This window comes from Pseudovirgaria hyperparasitica, assembly GCF_010093815.1.
Source record: "Pseudovirgaria hyperparasitica strain CBS 121739 unplaced genomic scaffold EJ05scaffold_15, whole genome shotgun sequence".
Lineage (NCBI taxonomy): Eukaryota > Fungi > Ascomycota > Dothideomycetes > Acrospermales > Acrospermaceae > Pseudovirgaria > Pseudovirgaria hyperparasitica.
Genome location: NW_022985563.1, coordinates 334,832 through 355,193, shown reverse-complemented (window position 1 = coordinate 355,193; position 20,362 = coordinate 334,832). Strand labels below are relative to the sequence as shown.

The 20,362-nt window shown below is 49.9% G+C and overlaps 8 protein-coding genes across 8 annotated transcripts; 4 read left to right on the top strand and 4 right to left on the bottom strand.

Moving 5' to 3' along the window:
* The first annotated feature begins 622 nt into the window (after nt 1–622).
* On the top strand, nt 623–3,044 carry EJ05DRAFT_468535 (V-type ATPase). Its single transcript, XM_033742878.1, has 6 exons — nt 623–885; nt 943–979; nt 1,037–1,058; nt 1,112–1,245; nt 1,309–2,876; nt 2,930–3,044. Exons 1-6 carry the CDS (start codon nt 643–645, stop codon nt 2,984–2,986), a joined length of 2,061 nt encoding a protein of 686 aa, XP_033597230.1. The 5' UTR covers nt 623–642; the 3' UTR covers nt 2,987–3,044.
* Nucleotides 3,045–3,430: 386 nt separating this feature from the next.
* EJ05DRAFT_503725 (vacuolar sorting protein 1) lies at nt 3,431–5,785 on the top strand (the record flags this gene model as incomplete). Its single annotated transcript, XM_033747466.1, has 5 exons — nt 3,431–3,453; nt 3,512–3,581; nt 3,655–3,749; nt 3,807–4,578; nt 4,631–5,785. The coding sequence occupies 5 exons, from the start codon at nt 3,431–3,433 to the stop codon at nt 5,783–5,785; spliced, it is 2,115 nt and encodes a 704-aa protein (XP_033597229.1).
* Nucleotides 5,786–7,425: 1,640 nt separating this feature from the next.
* On the bottom strand, nt 7,426–11,033 carry EJ05DRAFT_133029 (Piwi-domain-containing protein). The gene is made up of 3 exons (XM_033739166.1): nt 11,024–11,033; nt 10,351–10,941; nt 7,426–10,301 (listed from the first exon to the last, which is right to left on the bottom strand). Exons 2-3 carry the CDS (start codon nt 10,623–10,625, stop codon nt 7,517–7,519), a joined length of 3,060 nt encoding a protein of 1,019 aa, XP_033597228.1. The 5' UTR covers nt 10,626–10,941; nt 11,024–11,033; the 3' UTR covers nt 7,426–7,516.
* Nucleotides 11,034–11,481: 448 nt separating this feature from the next.
* Nucleotides 11,482–13,527, bottom strand: EJ05DRAFT_540841 (uncharacterized protein; the record flags this gene model as incomplete). The annotated part of the gene is made up of 3 exons (XM_033749629.1): nt 11,482–11,615; nt 11,647–11,805; nt 12,321–13,527. 3 exons carry the CDS (start codon nt 13,525–13,527, stop codon nt 11,482–11,484), a joined length of 1,500 nt encoding a protein of 499 aa, XP_033597227.1.
* Nucleotides 13,528–14,230: 703 nt separating this feature from the next.
* EJ05DRAFT_540840 (uncharacterized protein) lies at nt 14,231–15,729 on the top strand (the record flags this gene model as incomplete). Its single annotated transcript, XM_033749628.1, has 2 exons — nt 14,231–14,863; nt 14,953–15,729. Exons 1-2 carry the CDS (start codon nt 14,528–14,530, stop codon nt 15,727–15,729), a joined length of 1,113 nt encoding a protein of 370 aa, XP_033597226.1. The 5' UTR covers nt 14,231–14,527.
* An 85-nt stretch (nt 15,730–15,814) lies between these two features.
* Nucleotides 15,815–17,113, bottom strand: EJ05DRAFT_503721 (uncharacterized protein; the record flags this gene model as incomplete). Its single annotated transcript, XM_033747465.1, has 1 exon — nt 15,815–17,113. One exon carries the CDS (start codon nt 17,111–17,113, stop codon nt 15,815–15,817), a length of 1,299 nt encoding a protein of 432 aa, XP_033597225.1.
* A 176-nt stretch (nt 17,114–17,289) lies between these two features.
* EJ05DRAFT_540838 (uncharacterized protein) lies at nt 17,290–19,242 on the bottom strand. Its single transcript, XM_033749627.1, has one exon. The coding sequence runs from the start codon at nt 19,192–19,194 to the stop codon at nt 17,506–17,508; it is 1,689 nt and encodes a 562-aa protein (XP_033597224.1). The 5' UTR covers nt 19,195–19,242; the 3' UTR covers nt 17,290–17,505.
* A 57-nt stretch (nt 19,243–19,299) lies between these two features.
* On the top strand, nt 19,300–20,324 carry EJ05DRAFT_513699 (RNase III domain protein). The gene is made up of 2 exons (XM_033748453.1): nt 19,300–19,966; nt 20,020–20,324. The coding sequence occupies exons 1-2, from the start codon at nt 19,382–19,384 to the stop codon at nt 20,185–20,187; spliced, it is 753 nt and encodes a 250-aa protein (XP_033597223.1). The 5' UTR covers nt 19,300–19,381; the 3' UTR covers nt 20,188–20,324.
* The last annotated feature ends 38 nt before the right edge of the window (nt 20,325–20,362 follow it).

The window sequence follows — 20,362 nt, the reverse complement described above, 5'->3', positions numbered from 1 at the left end:
GTGAGAGAGAACCACTATCCGTATATCCATAGTTACATGGGAAAGCTTGGCGCCCGATGTCCGCCCATGTCACCAACACACACGATTAAGTATAATTAATATTCTTATATACTACTACTATACTACGCTTATATAGTATTTAAGAGATAGTATAACTAATATATAATACTATAGATCCTTAGTATTCTCTCTATATCCTTCTAGAGCGCGTTTAAATATAGGGGTATATAGCTAGCTAGACCTAAGAGTATCTCTCTATTACTTACTCTTTTTACTCTTTTTCTTTAATTTTAGAGGTATTATAGATAATATAAAGTAATAAAAAGAGGATAGATATATAACTAGGACTATATAGAACTAATATATAGTAATTTTTATAGCTATATATATATTATACGGCGGTAATAGATAAAAATGTTAATTATACTAAATCGTGCGTGTTGGTGACATGGGCGAACATCGGCAGCCAAGCTTTCCCATGTAACTATGGATATACGGATTAAGGCGCCAAGGAGGGAGCCAGCTGCCCAGTAGTACTAACCTAGCTGGTCTGTGTGCCCCACTCTTGGAGCAGCTCTGACGGCTTGCAAGCAGCAGCTCTTGGCTACTGCGTCCCCATTAACTATTGACTACCACAATTGTATGCTTGGTCTCCGCCCTCGATTGAAAGCTCGTCCTTCCCTACTTGATCTCATCCAAAGTCAGAGCTCTGAATACCGCTCACCGTCCCGCCCCTCAACACCCCGGGGCGCAGATTACTTCGGAGTCACAGTTGAGACCCCAATCGAAGTCCCTTTACCGTCTTCACCCGCTCCAGCTACCACACACAAGAGCGTCGTCGAAGAGCCCTATAGAGGTCAGCTGAAATCTACCACAATGGCACCTGTACGTCTTGATGATCCTATTGTCATGAGCGAGTAGCTAACCAGGGCGGCCCGCTAGAACTCTAAGAAGACGGAAGACAATGGCGAGGAGCATGGTATGCCATAATCTGTCAATCCATAACCAAAGATCTCTTACTAACGTGCCATTAAAGGTACCGTTTTCTCGATTTCTGGGTATATCTCCACTTCTGTTCGAACAACTACAATCCTGATACTGATAAGAACAGACCCGTTATTGTCGCCGAAAGCATGATCGGATGTGCTATGTACGAGCTTGTAAGAGTTGGAAACGATAAACTTGTTGGAGAAGTTATTAGACTCGATGCAGATAAAGCTACTATTCAGGTGTATGAAGAGACAGGTGCGCTGGCCCTAGCAAAGGTCCCACTCAACAGAAGGCATGACTGACGAGCTCCGTATTCAGCTGGTGTAAAGGTTGGTGACCCTGTCATACGTTCTGGGAAGCCTCTTTCCGTAGAACTGGGCCCTGGTCTTATGGAAACGATCTACGACGGAATTCAAAGACCTTTGAAGAAGATCAGCGATCTTTCGAACTCTATCTACATTCCTCGAGGTATTGACATTCCTGCGCTCGACCGTGAGAAGAAATGGGACTTTACTCCTGGCAAGCTGAAGGTTGGAGATCACATCACAGGAGGTGATGTGTTCGGCAGCGTTTTCGAAAACTCTCTCCTGAATGACCACAAGATTCTCTTGCCACCAAGGGCCCGCGGTACTATCACCCGTATTGCCGAGAAGGGCAGCTATACTGTGGACACGAAGATTCTTGAGCTTGAGTTTGAAGGCAAGAAAACAGAATACTCAATGGTACACAACTGGCCTGTTCGTGTACCTCGTCCGTCGAACGAGAAGCTTTCATCCGATCAGCCCCTTATCGTTGGACAACGTGTCCTTGACGCCCTTTTCCCATCTGTGCAAGGTGGTACTGTATGTATTCCTGGCGCATTTGGCTGTGGAAAGACGGTCATCAGTCAAAGTTTGTCGAAGTTCTCTAATAGTGACATTATTGTCTATGTCGGTTGCGGTGAACGAGGAAACGAAATGGCCGAAGTGTTGATGGACTTCCCCGAGCTGACTATTGACGTGGACGGTCGCAAGGAAGCGATCATGAAGCGCACGACTCTGATTGCAAACACGTCCAACATGCCCGTGGCTGCACGAGAGGCCTCTATCTACACAGGTATAACCGTGGCTGAATATTTCCGCGATCAAGGGAAGGCTGTGGCTATGATGGCTGACTCTTCTTCGCGTTGGGCTGAAGCGCTCCGTGAGATTTCTGGACGTCTCGGAGAGATGCCTGCTGATCAAGGTTTCCCTGCCTACCTCGGTGCCAAGCTCGCTTCTTTTTACGAGCGTGCTGGCCGAGTCACGGCATTGGGTAGCCCAGAGCGCAAAGGAAGTGTAAGTATTGTTGGTGCTGTCAGCCCTCCGGGTGGTGACTACTCGGAACCTGTCACCAGTTCTACTCTCAACATTGTCCAAGTATTTTGGGGTCTCGACAAGAAGCTAGCGCAAAGAAAGCACTTCCCGTCAGTCAACACCTCAGCTAGTTACAGCAAGTACACGAAATCTTTGGACAAGTACTATCAAGAGAACAACCCTGGGTTTCCCCGCCTTCGTGACAGGGTCAAGGAGCTTCTCACGACATCTGAGGACTTGGACCAAGTCGTTCAACTGGTCGGTAAATCTGCTCTTGGTGATGGAGACAAGATTACTCTGGATATCGCGACTTTGATCAAAGAGGACTTCCTGCAGCAAAACGGCTATAGTGACTACGACCAATTCTGTCCGCTCTGGAAAACAGAGTGGATGATGAAGTGCATGATGGGATTCCATGACGAGGCACAAAAAGCAGTTTCCCAAGGCCAGAGCTGGGCAAAGATTCGAGAGGCAACATCTGAGATACAAGCTGATCTACGTCGTATGAAGTTCGAAGTGCCTTCAGAGGGCGAGGAAAAGATTACGAAGAAGGTGAGTTCATTCTTTCAGCAACGACGTGCGAACTTCGCTAACTTTTCACCTAGTACGAAGCGCTGCAACAAAAGATGATGGACAAGTTTGCATCTGTGACAGACGAATAAGTCAAGATGTTGATTCTCGTGAATTTGTGTTCTGTAGCTTGACTAGTGCATGGTCCCCTGAGAAGCGTTTTGGACGTAGTCTCAAACAATAGACTTCTTAAGATTCTGATACAAGGCGTTAGCATGGACCTTGCCCAAATAGTGAATAATACTGCTGCCTAATTGGGTACGTAAGAGTTGAGAGATTTGCTGCTGCCTGGGGAGTATTCCGCTGTGTTGGCCGCCACAGCTAATGCAGAGTGGCCGTGCGCGCCCTAGCCACATGGTGGTTGTGGTTGAAGCAGAGGTAGATCATTTGATACCACGACAGCTCTTTGCATTCTGGACCACTGCAGCATTCTCGCGCAAACCGCAAACCGCGTTACTTCTATACATATACCACTTACAACTTCGCCACGTAGCATCAATATCTATCTCTAGTAGCGCTTCACTTCACCGCCAGCGATGGCGTCTATAAGCTCAACTGCGTAAGTGGGCTGCGACTGATATGGGACCACAGAGAAGCTGACGAAACTGTGTTTATAGCATTAACGTCAACGACCCCGGCCTCATCACACTCGTCAACAAGCTTCAGGATGTTTTTACCACCGTAGGGGTATGCGTGTGCCCTTGACCCTTCTCAACCTTCGTGAGAAGTTGTAAACACCCTGCTGATATGACCCCTATAGGTTCAAAATCCCATAGATTTACCGCAAATCGCTGTCGTAGGGTCACAATCGAGCGGAAAGAGTTCAGTACTGGAAAATATCGTTGGAAGAGACTTGTGAGCACTTAGTCCCCCATGGGCACCCTCGCCTCGCTGATACTGTAATACCCTCAGTCTTCCAAGAGGAACAGGCATTGTCACAAGACGCCCACTCATCCTTCAACTCATAAACCGACCACCTGCTATACCAAAGATCGAAACCAATGGCGAGCCAGTCGGCGAAGCCGATGAAACTGTGTCTAAGGCAGATGACAAGGAAGCCAATGTTGATGAATGGGGCGAGTTTCTGCATATTCCGGGCCAGAAGTTCCATGACTTTGGCAAAATTCGTGATGAAATTGTGCGCGAGACTGAATCGAAGACAGGCCGCAATGGGGGCATTTCTCCTGCTCCCATTAACCTGCGCATCTACTCGCCCAACGTCCTGACTCTCACATTGGTGGATTTGCCCGGTCTGACAAAAGTGCCTGTTGGCGATCAGCCCAGAGATATCGAGCGCCAGATCCGAGAAATGGTTCTAAAGCAGATCAGCAAGACCAATGCTATCATATTGGCTGTCACGGCGGCCAATACAGATCTGGCAAACTCAGATGGCCTTAAGTTGGCGAGAGAAGTGGATCCAGAAGGTCAAAGAACCATCGGTGTCCTCACCAAGGTAGATCTCATGGACGAAGGTACCGACGTTGTGGATATTTTAGCCGGACGTATCATTCCGCTCAGACTAGGCTACGTACCTGTGGTCAACAGAGGACAGAGGGATATCGAAAATAAGAAGGCTATTTCTTATGCCTTGGAACACGAGAGGCAATTTTTCGAGCAACACAAGGCGTACAGGAGCAAGGCAGCGTACTGCGGAACGCCGTATCTGGCCCGCAAACTCAACCTGGTTCGTTGATCGTAAAAGTCTCAAAGTCAGATCAGGCTAACACGGGCAACAGATTCTTATGATGCACATCAAACAAACATTACCAGATATAAAGGCTCGAATTGCTTCCTCATTGCAAAAATATTCCGCCGAGCTCGCCTCACTTGGTGATTCACTGCTCGGTAACAACTCAAACGTCGTCCTAAATATGATCACGGAGTTCTCAAACGAGTACCGGGCTGTTCTAGAAGGTAAGAACACGGAGCTGTCTAGTATCGAACTCTCCGGAGGTGCCAGAATCAGCTTTGTATACCACGAGCTATACTCGAATGGTGTCAAGGCAGTCGACCCATTCGACCAAGTCAAAGATAACGACATCCGCACATATCTGGTCAACTCTTCCGGTCCGTCCCCAGCTCTCTTCGTCGGAACGTCGGCCTTTGAGGTTATCGTCAAGCAACAAATCCGTCGCCTCGAAGAGCCCAGCCTAAAGTGTGTTTCACTCGTCTATGACGAGCTCATCCGCATCCTAGGTCAACTCCTCACCAAGCCTATGTTCCGCCGCTATCCAGCACTCAAAGAGAAATTCCACGCCGTCGTCGTCGCCTTCTTCAAGAAATCTATGGAACCCACCAACAAGCTTGTCCGCGATCTTGTGTCCATGGAGGCTACTTACATCAACACCGGTCATCCAGACTTCATCAACGGCTCAAAGGCCATGGCAATCGTTCACGAGCGTCACTCCGCCACGAAACCCACACAGGTCGACCCGAAAACCGGCAAGCCCCTGCCCGCTTCTGCGATTCCCCCACGCGCAGTCTCCCCTGTGCTCGACCCAGACGGTGGTTCTGGCTTTTTCGGCTCGTTCTTCGCGTCCAAAAACAAGAAGAAGATGGCTGCCATGGAAGCCCCACCACCGACGCTTAGAGCCTCCGGAACACTGTCCGAAAAGGAGGCCATGGAGGTTGAAGTCATCAAACTCCTCATTGCGTCGTACTATAGCATTGTGCGCCGCACAATGATCGACATGGTGCCCAAGGCAATCATGCTGAATCTAGTCGCCATGACAAAGGATGAGATGCAGCGTGAGTTGCTCGAGAACATGTACAAGACTGAGGAGCTGGACGATCTGCTTAAGGAGAGCGATCACACTATCCGACGAAGGAAGGAGTGTATTCAGATGGTCGATAGCCTAAGGAGGGCGAGCGACATTGTCAATCAGGTATGAATCCGCGACCGTCCCTCCCTTTGCCAAATGAAAAGGAAGAAAGACATAGAGTCCTGTTTTCTAATTAAGGTTCTGTCCATAGGCATCGATTGACACGCGCGGAAACTGAGCCCGATCAGTCAGTCAGCCAAGTCCCTTCCTCTTTCCGCGTTGAGACGCTTTGTTTGGGTTGTGAGTGAGTCGAGTTGGTATCTTATCTGCCGGGGTATTTTTTTTCCATAGAATGAAGAAAGAGCGGTTGTTTTTTCTTTCTTGTCTTGTTTGCACCCCCGCTAATGACGAGCGAGCATGCGTGCATGATGCGATTGTTTGAGAAAGCGAGAATGTAAGAGGGGCAAGAAGAGGAAGGGAGAGCCGTGTATGCTGTGTAAACCAAGCAGGGATGTGTGTGTGTGGATGGATGGATGGATGGATGGATGGATGGATGGATGGATGGATGGATGGATGGATGGATTGCGCTTTGGAATGGAAGGAAAGGCCCGCATGGACATGAAATAGGATATAATTAGTCTTTGTTACATACCTACCTACCTACCTACCTACCTACCTACCTACCTACCACCAGTCTGTAACTATACATTAGATTATCGATGTTCCGGTTTACGGTTTGTGGTTCGTCTTCTCATGCCTGGTTGACTTCTTGTAGCGCCATTCGGGTGAGTATCACAATCGTTGGGTATAGTGTTTGCTGAGGTGAGGTATATTTCCTTAACGTGTTGTTGTGGTAGTCGTGGTGGTGGTGCGTTGATTGTGTTGGGATTTATCTGGGGATTTTATCCAGCGGCTGTAGATTCGTGTGGACAAGTCATGTGAATTAATCAGACTTGTGAGGCGAGACGGAGTCTCAGCGCGTCTTTGACCGATCTGTTCAACATCTTTAGTGCTCTCGGATATCGCTTTGTTCGATCGAGCAGGTAGATAGATATACATGTCACAACGCATATACGCTCACACCTACAACAAAGCACACAATTCCACCACGAATTTTTTTCTTCATTTGTTATGTTTTCCTAATTCCAATCACTATAAAGTCCCAGCGAACGAAAATCCCAAAATTTCCTCATTGTAGTGCCCCAAAACTTCCAACATCATCATCAAGGAAAATTCAAGTAAATCATCTCTCTGTTTCCACTCAATATTCGGCATAAAAGAAGGTCCAGAAGAGAAGGAACGGAAAGGAAAGGAGAACAAAAAAGAAAGATAAGAGGAAGATAGCAAAACGAAAAAAGGAGGTAACGCAAGCGAGTGGACTGAGCAGCGGTCTCGTCTCGTCTGTCTCGTCTGTTTGTCTGTCAATCAAAAGAACATATTTGATAGATCAAGACGAGGACGACGATGACAACGACGACGCAGCGTCGTTAACAAATATGAATCTTTGCATGCTTGCAAGCACACACATACACAACAATCTAGAGTGATGTGCGGCTTTGCATGTTGTCTGTTCTCTTGTTCCTCCATTCTTTGAAATTGAGGCCTTGTGTGAAGGCCGGGAATGTGTAAGTGTTAAGGCTTTTTTTCGGTGTTTTGTTTTATTTGGGGCTGAGTTCATGTGTAAGTTTGACCGAGGGTATAACGAGCGAAGGAAATCCGAATTGACGTTTAGGCGTTTGTGCTGAAGAAGAGGCCGAGAGATACACCACGTGGCCACCACTGACAACGACGATGATGATGGTGATCATCGCACCAATGCCGACATACATCAGCAGCGGCTTCTGCGCAGTGTGTCTATTCTTAGGTGTAGAACATGGTGTTCTTGAGCCGATCGTGCACGCCACGAGTCCATTCCGCGGTCTGCCAGTTGAAGTCCGTTCCCTGGTTGCTATCGTTCATTGACGAGTGCAAAAAGGCACGACCCCGCTCAGCGATCAGATCAGCATTGTATGCCCCTGGGGCGATGCTGACGGCCTTCGTCGCGCGACCAAAGGTATGAGCCATGTTGATGAGGACTTGCTCGAGCTGATTGGCCTTGAAGCCAATCTGGTCTTTGAGAACAATGTAGTGTGCAGGTCGAACTGTTCCTTGGAGACCCGAATGAGGCTGGACGAATAAGTCCCAACCCCGCTCCATTCCAATGCCTCTGTCGACGACGGTACCTGGGAGAGTGTTGCCGTTTCTATCGCCGTCTTCGGGCTTCGTTGGGTAGAACCGAGTGTGGTGCCTTTTGCCGACGACAATGTAGGTGATTTTGGGTTTGACCTTGTAAAGCTTGTCGAAGGCTTTTTGGAAAGCTGCTTCTTCGACTTCGAGGACTTGCCTATACTGGCCCTCAGAAACGCCATCCCGGAACACGACAACTTTGTTGGGCAGCTCGCCGGAATTCTTCGAAGACCAGAACCTCAAACGATCCACAACAAGCTCTTCAAGACCGTCGATCATCTCTCGTCGAGATCTTTGGGCTCGAATGTCGCCAGGTAGCTGTCCAAAAAAGGAGTCTACCGATGCTACGATGGCTGCGACGCTGGGTGCTCCCTTTGAGCTCTTCGGGGAGGGATGCGACACATCCAGGCCAAACACGATCGTTTTGGAGTCAACGGGGGCTAGCTCTTCCAGTTTCACGAATTGGTTGATGCCTCCCAGCTTGAGATTTATCTTGGCGATAACATTTGCGATATAGCCAATTTGACCCCTCTCGTTGAGGAGCTTCTCACCAACCATTGCCTGGGTGGCGATGCCAAACTTGACATCGCCATAGAATTTGAGTCGGGAATATGTGTGAGCATCTTGAGATCCCAAGATGATCAACATAAATCTTACGCCTGCCTTTTCAAATCCGGCAAATTCGTTTTTGAGGAGTGCATCCCCCTGTTTCCTATTGTTGACCCCGAAGTCGTAATTCGTGCTGCGCGTGCATTTCGGATCTATCGGACTGGCCTTCAGCCCGTATAGTTGGAATTGTTTTAAAAACGTGCCCATGAGAGAGGCTGTCTGCACTGACATTGGCCGATTCTTGTCATTGAGGACCAGGAGACCCCACTTTGGGACGGTGGCCCCTTTGAAAAACTTGACTCCTCGGAGGTTCCACGAAGCTCCAGAAACCTCAGCCACCTTGTTACCAGCATAGTTGACCTTGGGTGGATTATGAATGCGTGCGTGAACCGTGATCATCTGAGTGCTAACACTTAGGCCAAATTTGCTGACCGAGGGCTGGCTGGTCGGGTTGTTCAAACCCAAGACCTGGAGTCCTCGAGTTGTGATCGAAGTGGCATTCTCACCAGGCTTTCTTGCCGCAAACCTCAGAATTTCTGCAGTCTGACTTGGCTCCAGGAGACCCCCAATAGGCTGCCCCGGCAAGACCGTCAATAGCTCTGATGGTATGAGGTTTGGACGATCGACAGTTCCGCAATTGATTGCTGGTGCTTGTGGGACCCTTAGTGTAATGTTATGCATACGTAAGAAGTATTGCTCTATAGAGATGTTGGTGGTAGTTCCGTTCACATCCGTCCAGTCGAACTTGGCATCCATACAGGACTGTGCGAGCCTGGGCCCGGGCCCGTACACGAACGGGCGTTTTGCGATAGTCCTGATTTTGTTGATAGGAATCGGCTTGCGATTGCTGTCGAGGACTTGTTTCCCGCTCCTGTCGATTTTTTTGAGGTACGACGTAGTCACTCTCAGGCCTTGTATGAAGTCCGTCATTGCAGAGTAGAGCTGAGGGCTCGCCTGACCGCGGAAACTGTGCTGTCTAAACGCTGTCATGAGGTCGATTAGCGGGCCAGGTTGGAAGAATGCAGCCGCAGCTACATTTACATTCAACAATAGTCTCATATTTGAGGTCCGAAGCGAAGAGAAGTAGCCGCGGATGGCCACTAGTCCTCCGCTCAAGGTCATTTGTTCAAGGAGCGGACCCTGGGTTGGGAAGTACTTGTTTCCACCAACAACGACAACCCCTTGCGATGAAATCGCATGCTGATTCAAGATGATGTTGATCGCCTGAATAGCCTCTGGTTTGTTCGCGTAGAACGTGCTAGCCGTACTCGCATTCAGATATCCCATGATGTCGTTGACGCTCAGTGTCGTTAGTAGTTGCAGGGTTATCTGACGAGTCCGGCGATTACGAGCTGCCGTAATGGCTGGTGCCTCTCCAGCAGTAGGAGCACTAAATGCGTCCTCGTCAATGTCGTGATAGACGAGTGGAAACGCATCTCTGTCGTTCGGCAGTGTCAACTTCTTCGAAGTGATTATCCAATTGGCATAATCACTGGCCCATGTCACTCCTTGGAAATACGGCTTCTGAAGTACAAGTTCGATGACGCGGCGCCGTTTACGTTTGCTAGTCTCCTCGGGGGTAGACCCGACAGTGTAAGCGTAGTGAACCACATCCTTGGACGGCTTTACTTGGAAATAGTTAGTCCGAACAACAATACTTCTCCCTCGATCACCCCAGCCGGGCCGGAACGGCAAAGATATGGCATCCTCGCCAATCGTCATTTTCGACAGTGAAGTCGACAGTTCTCCAGCCACGATGTTGTTCTCGTGAGCATCGACGCCAGCATCAGGAGCTGTAATAGAACCCTGCCTACAAGACTTATTAGCACTGGATACACATTCGACCTATGTCGACTTACTGGAAGATCAACGATCCACCACCACCACCTGCTCCTCCTCCACGGCCACCACCACCATAGCCGCCTCTATCCCCGCCTCTTCCTCGAAACGCTCCACGATCACCTCTTCCTCCTCCCCGATCACCTCTTCCTCCTCCCCGATCACCTCTTCCTCCTCCCCGATCACCTCCCCTATCTCCCCGGTGCCCTCCCCGGTCTTGGAAACCACCCCGCGGCGGACCATCAGATCCGCCTCTACCTCTGCCGCCACCACGACCACGACCACGATCAGCCATGATTGATTTGGTGTCTTAACTTATCTTCCCAAATGAGAAGCGGAGGGCTTTAGAAGAACTGATTAGATTTGCTCTCGAGATGTGCGTTGACTGTCCCTAGTAGAAAGATCTGATGTCTTAAGACTAAGGCATTCGCTGAGCACCTGAAGTTGGAAAGTAGTCGTTCACGTTCCTGCGCCACGTTAGCACCTTCAAGTGAGTGATAGCACGTAACAAAAGTGAAGTTAGAAACTTGGTCAAGATTGTTCGAGCTGGCCAGATAGCTGTGATAGCAAAGAATATCATAAGCTGAAGAAAGTTATGTGTATGTGACAACCTTGAAATGGAAACATGAAAGTAAGATGGCAATCAGAGGAGGGCAGATTGGGGAGCTGAGAGTTCAAGAAGTAAATACTCACTGTGGTAAAGTCAACACGAACGGTATCTTTTCGAAGCAAACCAGGCCGATTGGCTGTTTGGTATGTAGCGATAAGCCGTTTGATGACCTAACAAAGATAGATAGAGGGAAGGTAGTTGAAGAGTAAGATATGAGTGAGGTGTAGGAAAGATGGTTGAGTTGAGATGGCTGAGGTAGATATACGAGAGGCAGGAGGGCTGTGAAGAAGGCTGCGAGGTTACACAGTCTTTGACTGCTGAACAGCTGGTCGTTCTTTGCAGTGTCTTCTGCTGAACGAGGTCGTTACTATATTAAACTATCCGTAGGGGTGAGGTGAAGAGACGTGAGGTACAGGGACGTGAGGTGAAGTCGCGAGGTGGAGAGTCCCGCTGGATCACGAACTGCAAAGAAAACCCCACAGTACTCAATTAACACTAAGTGAAATAGCAAAGAAGCCTGAAACAGGTCCGGGCTAGGCGCCTAAACCCCTCCCTTGGAGCCTTCGGGTTCTTGAAGAGCGGTGTGCGCCAACGATGGGCTCGGAGCGTCGTGCGCGGCTCCTGGTAATAGTAGCCTCAGCCTCTCCGACTCTTCCCTGCCCAACACATGCTGTGCTATGATACATCTTTTTTGTACGCTTCATACTGTACAATTTACAGATTCGTGGCGGTGTACCGACGCGGAAGTAGACAACAGAGTCCGCGAACGCTAATTTGCCGTTCGGACGCGTTGACACCTGACTAATCTTGGCGACCATGCCTATTGCGTTAGAGGCTTCATTCATGTTTACAAAAATGCCTGATCCTGGAAGATAATACAAAAAGCAAACCAATATAAGATGAATCTGACGACAGCGGACGGAATTGTTTGTCGTCACTCTTTCTTCCATGCTTGCTGCTTCTGACCAGTGAGATTAATCGATATAGATGACGCACATTGTTGAGTTGGCGCACGCAAACCACCCTCCGACAGGGGCGGTCTCTCAGCTCAGTGGAGATTCCATGCTTGCCGATCTAGTCATGACCTGAGATCCCGGCCATGGCAAAAATTCAGCGAGACCTTGTCCATCGACGATGCTCTGCCTAGAAACAGTATACGTAAAGGTCGAAGAACAGTTGTTGACTCATTGACCACGCAAACAGGCATCAGCCATTGACGGCACAGTGAGTACGTGGAGCTCAGGTGGTGGATCCGTATGTTACGGGTTACGGGTGAAGGTCGTGTAGCCTCACTCTATGCTGACGCCTTCTCAACTTGGCGTAGAAGCCAGCTGTTCAGCGATCTGACGAGGAAGATGGTATCTTGCAATCAGAGCACACTCTCGTCTGGTGGCAAGTCCTCCTCGAACCTCTTCATCTTAACCTTTACCCTGTCTTTTGTCCTATCCTCCCTGGCCTTCCTTTTCGTACCAGCCCCTCCCACGTATGTCTTTACCCACTCTCTCGTCTCTCCAATCCTGCTTCGCCACACTGGATCTATTACCTCGACCCGATCCCTCCCATCTGCGTCGACTAGTAAATCTATACTCGTCTTCATCTTCGTCAGATATGGATTCAGGCTCTGTGCGTACACAGAGCCATCATAACTTGCCAGTGCAATGCACCGAATCAGAACTATGCACCCCCGACGCAGCGAAGATATGCTTGTGAGCGGAATGTCAATAGGTGACATGTGAGCCTCTATCTCCATCAGGGGTGACGATAAGGACGTCGATGGCGGCAACCAGAACGTGCATTTGAACCCTGCACGCGACTGATCTGCGACAAGAAGATCGATAAGATGTCGCTCAACGGGTTCTGATGGCTCAGTTCGGCGCGACCGCTTTGATGGCTTGCGCTTGATGATAATGGATCGTATCGTAGTGCTGAGCACGGCTACAAGAAGTGTTGCGGTTGGTGTCTGTGGCTGTAAGGCGTCCAGGCGTGCAGCTGATGGAAGTGCAGAAAGAGGCGTGTTAGTCAGACTTGGATGGAGCTGCAAGGCCGGGAGCGAAGATGTTGAGGGAAAAAGCGTTGCGTCGAGAGTCGTGTCGCCAAGAGAGGTGAAGGATGGGGCGCTGATGAATGAGGTGACGTCTTGGGTCTGCGTAAGATGGGCGGCTGTGATGCGTTCGTGGAATTTGAACGAGTGGCGGAGGCACGATGGGGAAACTGGCTGTTCGGGTTCGCTCGAGGAGATTGTGCTTGCAAAGGATGTCGACATATACGGGAGAGAGATGCCGGAACGATGGACAGCTGGGTCGTTGGATAAAGTCTCATGATCCTGATAGAAACCCGTTGGTTGGGTTAAACCGGTAGGTAGGCATATATTTGGATTTGTAGCTACACTTCGCCATTTCGTCGTTGATACTGAATGTGTACTGAGTGGTTCTGCTGTATATAGTCCTGATGAGGAAGACTGGCCCTCCAGGATATCCTTGAGGACTGTGTACGATAGTTGGAAAGTATCAAACAGTAGATTCTCATCCCACTTGAGATCCCTGGCAACCGGTGCTCCAAAGAAGCCTTTTACTCGCGGAGGCGGCATATCGCTTTCCGTCTTCTTCGAACGTGATGTGGCCAACTTTCTCTAGCCATCGTGGGTCGGTGATTCAAAGTCGCCTGCCATTGTGTCGACCAGCCGCATCACAACAATAAAACATCATTTGAGCCGTTAGTGTCGTATCCCGCAGGTATCACACCTGATGGTCTTGGGTGATGTGAATGTGTCGTTCATGGCTCGGACAAGACAGCTCGGACATTAGCGCGATCTCCGAACGCGGCAGTCTCGCTCGGCAAAACTACCCGTCATGGGAAGCCGTAGGACCGTCATTCATCAACACAACAGCGCACAGGTAGGCAGATCCTTCTGGTAAACAAACCCTGGCTTGTGTATGATATTAGCCATTTGCAGAAACAGTATTCCAGAGAAGTTCATAGCCACGACGAATCAAATCCCGATTGCATGGTACAGGGGCGACAAAGGTCCAGCGCAAGCGACGAGCATTATGGTTCTTGACCGATTGAATCCCGACCTTGTCTACCGACGCGTCTCGAGCTCGCAGTTCTCGGCGTTAACCAACAACTGCTATTACAATCCGGATCCATTCAATTCAGCACGGTAAGGTTCCAATCAGCAGCACATATCGCGTGCACGAGTCGCAATTACGAATCCTCTCCGAGCGTCTCCCGCAGGTAGCATAAATTCAAAAAGAACTAGTTACTATTACCACCAGCTATCATTAGGTAGCCCCCGAAACTTATTTTAAGACCTTGAAGCTCCCCTGCCCAGCCAAGATCTGATAACTCCCAACCACTACTTTTTTATCTGATCTTGTCTCTTTGCACGACGACGTCATTTTGCGTGCAGCATTCAATTCAATTGCGCGCGCTGCGAACATTGATAACGTGCCTTGATTATTATTATACATTATACGTACCTACACACTCCGCGCGACACTGTTGCCTCCTACCGCCATCCTCGCGGCCCCTCCCTCCACTTCTTCTGTTCTACCATTCCCATCCCATCCTATCAAGCAAGCCACAAAATGTCTGCCCTCAAAACCCTCTTCTGGAACGTCAAGACGCGTGACCGCAAAGCCTCCCTCTCATTTACAAAAGCCCCCACGGAAGACAAATTATTCGAAGTCACAAACGAAGCCGTCGACGGGCCAGAGTGTCTGCAAGACTGCTCGACATGCACGATCAAATACCCGGCCAAGTTCAGCATTGACGAGACGGAGAAGCTGTACGGGCATGTCAAGGGGTGGAGTACACACTTGATTGTGGGCACGGGGAAGAGCGATTGGGTGCGTGATGTGGCGGATGAGAAGGGTAGTGTGATGGAGGCGGTGGATAAGGGGGATGTCAAGGCTGTGAATGGGGTATGTGTTCCAGCTCTAGACTGCTCTAGATCTTGAGAGAGAGCACTACATGTGTATATGTGCAAAGGCGCAGCTAACTCCGACCGCAGAAACTCATGCTGTCCGCCTCGAATATGCCTCGCCCCGACCACTGCGACTACCCCAACAACACACACGAAACGCCCTCGACCGTCCTCCTTCTCCCTGCCTTCACCCTCATCGACAACGTCACCCCGTCCACAGTCCCCGACCTCATAACACATTTCGTGAATGCCGGACCAACGAATACTACGCCACTGGCTCACAACTCTATACCTGCTCTTCCAGTCGACTCGCCACTCAGGTCGCGTCCGTGTCCACACGACTACCTGATCTTGCTGTGTAGCCAGAAAACACGCGATGCACGCTGTGGACAATCGGCGCCGCTATTGCGGAGGGAGTTTGAGAGGCATCTACGTCCACTGGGCATGTATCGTGATTTGACAGACGAGAGGCCTGGTGGCGTCGGTATTTACTTCATTAGCCATGTTGGTGGCCATAAGTTTTCGGCGAACGTCATGATTTATCGGCGCGCGGGCATGGGGCGGGAGAGTGTGCACGAGCGGAAGACGTCGGTCGTGGAGGAGGAGAATGCAGGGACTGCTACAAGCGAGAATGGTGTGAAAGCTGTACCAGCTGTGACCATGGGCGAAGATGATCCAAGTGTCGAGACGCCAGCGGTGGTAGAGGCGTCGAGAGAGGCCGGGCAGTGTATCTGGCTTGCGAGGGTGCGGCCGGAGGACTGTGAGAATATCATCAGATACACGGTTCTCCAGGGTAAGGTTGTAAAGCCCCAGAGTCAGCTAAGAGGTGGGTTTGATAGAGAAAGGCAACTTACCAGCTGGTAAGTAGCGTTCGATCCATTCAATTCATAGACGAATAGATGTGTGGCGTACTTTTGGCTTGCCATGAGAACACAGCTGATTTGCTACGTCAACCATTGTTGAATGTGAACTGAAAGGGTCGGTCCCCCAAGCTAGGTGAGGGGGTCAGCCTGATGACTGATTGAGCCGATCGTATAGAGGATGTCGAAGAGGTAAAACTTTCCGCTTGGCCTCTTTCAGAGACTGGATGTATACGGACGGATCCGAGTGAAATCGTCGAGGCACTCTCAGTCCTCGATATGCCTGGATAGTTTGAGCTTGCATCGCGCCTTTGCGACGGTGCCGTCCTCATCGTAGTAGGACTAGCAGCATCAGAATTGGTGGAGGCGCCATCGCTGTAAGCAGAACTATTATCTGGAAGGCTTGACTGGTGCGTAGAATGGTTGTAAGCGACAAAAGATGTACCAGAAGACGAGCTGAAGGTGTCTGACTCTGCCTGAATTTGCGCGATAAGCACCGGATCAAGATCTGTCATGCCGCTCAGTAAGTCCGCAAAGATGTCCATCAGACTTCGAAACTCTTTCTCAGTCAGGTTGAAAGTAGAGAAGCGCGCGTATTCATACTGCGCAAGAAATTGGGCGCTGACCTCGGGTGGGCTTATAAGATTGAATGATGCCAATCGACCAAGATAATCGCGAAGACCCATGGAAGACGGCCGTTGAAGTAAAGCAACAATACGGGCATCAGGAATGCTTTCTCCAGGCTGGCCGAGCCCTCTCAAGAACAAATCCGGCGGCGCCAAAGATACAGCTTTGGCTTCAATCAAGTTGGGAAGCTCGGTCACGACCATCCAGTACTGGAGCTCAGGCAGGTCTTCCGAGTCCGGACGAGACCATCCCGGGTGCGAAATGTGACCCCATGGAGGGTCACCTGGACTGATTGGTACGATAGTTGCCGGTCTTGCATGGCTCCTCTTCTTCCACCTAGACGATTTCCTCTCGTTATCCGACAGTCGTCTACCAGTTGTACCATTCTCTTGAATCTCGGGCCGGATATCTCTGGGTCTCGTATCCCATGCGATCAAAGCGCTCCGCTCCAGATTTCGCGCAATGACGCGACGCACATTCTCGCCTACTTCCCCAGCTTCTACAGGTATGTATGGCTTCGGTATCGAATTGAGGACAGTACGGTTGGTGTATAGACGTGTCGCGTATACGGAGATCGCAAGCAGAGCAGTAATGACTTCAATACCAGCAATTACAAAAGCGTTCTTCCTGCTGCCGAAGCGTATGGCTTGGTAGATATGATCGGCGGGAATGACGGCGAGGAGGACGAGCAATATCAAGAATAGGATAGTATATGTAGTGCTGTACCAGATGCGGAAGAAAGGAATGCGCGGGAGACGCATACTGGCCGCCATACCCCGACTACATGTTCGTCGATGTTCGATACTTCTAGGTGAACAGGCAGAGCTTGAATTTGGAGTGTAATGAGGCCACCAGTAGATGGATATGACGGATGGATACGTCAAGTGTCCGTGCGCAGGGAGGCTTCACAGGGCTCATTTAAATAAACAAGATATCCCTACGGAAAGTATGCAGCATTCTATGTCAACGCGAGCAATGTACGTGCGTCGCGGCGCGCCTCAAATAAGCTCCATGCTAATAATACCCAATGATTCGATTTTGCCTATGCGCCGATCCAATGCACTTTCTTACCGTTGATACTCCCTGGCGCGCTGCAATGAATAATTAGATGCATCCTAGGAACCCATCCCGATGATCGCGTATCTCATAATCTTTACGTCTTTGGTTTCTTCCTGACCAGTCCACCTCCAAGCACATTCACATCATGGTCACATGCCGCCTTCTGCGAAACGTCCACTTGATTCGCCGCTTTCTTGCGCACCAATCCCGCGTTCAACGTCGGTGGTTCATTGCTCACCTCCTCGCACACATCGACCTTGCGCTTTTTTTTCATGATCGTTATATCAAGAGTATTGACACCAGTCACGTCACCTGTTTCTGTGGTGGTATTCACTGCAGTCTGCGTCCCCGCTACTTCCAAGCCCCATGCTGCCTTGTCACGTCCTCCTAATAGACCTACCTCCTCGGTCCATTTTCGAGTACTTCGACCTGCTTTATCGCGGTCTGTGAAATTTTGGTTGAGAAGTATATCAAGTGCACGTTGATAGTCTTTTGGACCGAAGACAAGCTCGCCGCGTCCTGCGATCGGCCACCAATAGTATGGTGTAGATTCAGGCTGTGAATTCGAGGATGACCCTGAGGACGCAGATTTGATCTTCGGGAGACGCGGTTTGATGGGACCACATAGTTTTGGCCGCCCTGTAGATTTCGGCTTTGGGCGTCTCACTCCACACGCGCGGGCTGGAGAATATGTATTTCTTAGGGCATTCTTTGGATGTGTTGACTTCACAGGAGGCAAGGGGTTGACCATAGAGGAAAGTGAGGTCTGTTTCTCTCCAACAGTAGCTGCTTCATCGCCATGGGTCGATAGATCAGGCGGTGTGACTACCACCCAAATGAACCCTACTAGACGGCCGGACGAGCACTCCTGGCGGTAGGACATCATTTCCCAGAATTGTTCGAGGGTCTTGATGCTTTTCCACTGTCCGTCAGAGTGAGTTGGAGTTTTCAATGTTGAAGCGTTCCGGTCCGGAAGCTCAATGTCCAGTTCATCAAGATAACGCGCCTTTGGATCGTCTGGGAAATGAGGAATCAATGAGCGCGGAGGTGCGTTTGGGTTCTGAGAAATCTCTCGCAGAGGGTCTCCATGTGTCCATTGGGTATTTGGCGAGGGGAAGTAACGAAGTGTTTCATAGAGTTCCAGTCCCGGCACGATCAGATATCCATGGGCTGTGGACTTGTCCGTGTCCATTTCAGCACCACCTTCCAACTCTTGGATTGTCGGATTGGTCTTTGGGTTGTAGTCCTTCAAGATAGGGTCAAGCACACGACACCACCACTTGATCAACCCTCGGTCGTCCAGAACATGTTTCAGCCCATTGTCAATGCTCCCAGGGAACAGGTATTGGTCTTGTGCACGAGCGAAGAGTGAGATGACTAGTCTCTTCCCAGGTCTTTGCCTGTTTGTTGCAAGGTATCCTATGAAGGCCTTCGACACAGCTCTGGCTACAGAAACTCTCGATCGAGGATAATTCGCGACGGAGAGATACCCGGTGGTGTCAGCCTTGGAGACGAAGATTGTGGTCAGACGATTCGTAGTGTATATCTGAATCTCAATCGCAAGGACAATCAGTCGCTCATCCTGAGCTCCGCCTTTGGGTGCAATTGACACGTTCAGAAGATGCGATTCGCAGTATGTTCTGTCGGGCTTTGTCTGAGGCGCTGCTGCAAATATGGCATCGCATCTAGTGGGAGTTGTTGAGATGTGGTGAAATATGAAGCGCAGCCCCTCTGGTAGCTCTTGTGCTAGAGCCTGTTCCAAAGTAGCCGGTGTCGATGCCATGAATGCTGAGACAGCAAGAGGCTTGGAGCTGACGATATTCAGGAAACGACGCTTGTACGGGGAAGACGCGCCGCGCGACTGGCTGGCCTTTTAGGTTACTAGCGTCGTTTTTCAACAGCTCGACATTCTCCGTCACTTCATCGCATAGATCAGAATCCTGCTCGCCAACCTTTACAGACCGGCCACAATGGCCTCTAGGCGACCTTTACAGCTATTACATAGCACCTCCACGTCCGCAATACCCCAATCACGATGCCCCTCGCTGCCCAACAAACGCTGTATCTCCAGCACACCCGCTCGCCTGTACACTCCCGAAAACGAACAAGAATTGACAGCCCCACGATGGAAGCAAACACCTAAAGCTATGATCGCACCGGTACGCCTCAATCCCTTAACACCGAACAGTCACTACGTCGTCAACACCGAACCGAAAAGGCTCGACAAGATGTATAACCAGTTTCTGGGTCCGGGCAGCTGCGATTTGCTTTCAGAAGAGACAAAGTGGCTTGCAGTTACACACAAATCATTCGATCATGGCCGAAGAGGTTTCAACGATCGTCTCACGTTTCTAGGGAAGCGGATTGTAGACCTGCAGGCAAGTCTGGCGGTGTTGGCGAATGGAGCAAACCAGTATCCTTCGGCGCATCCAGCGCTGGACGGTCTGGACTTCCTGACTGCTGAGCGGAGAAAGGAGTTGGTGAGCCCGAAAAAGCTTTATGCTCTGGGAATAAAAGCTGGAATGCGGTCCGCGATGCGGTGGAAACCACGGCGTGTAAGAACTACCTCTCAACAACACTTGACTGCAGCTAACACAGGCGCTTCTAGACGGACAATCTATCACTATCAGGCGAGCATACGGTAATCAACGGAACAATTTACGCCATCATTGGCGCCCTAGCATTAGAGAGAGGGGGTGAGGTGGCTAACAGAATGGTGCGAGAGAGAATTTTAAAGCCTATTGGTATGATTCCAGAGGAAGAGGCGACTGTATGAAACTAAGCAGCCTTGCGGGCATTGTACTATATATATTCCAGACCCAGTGTCGATAGAGTACGAATTGACTTCATGTAATTAGTTTCTGGACAGGAAGTCATGTTCTAGAGCATAAATTTTACTGATTGAGCTACATGAACGTCATGAATGGTATACCAACAACACTGTAGATCTG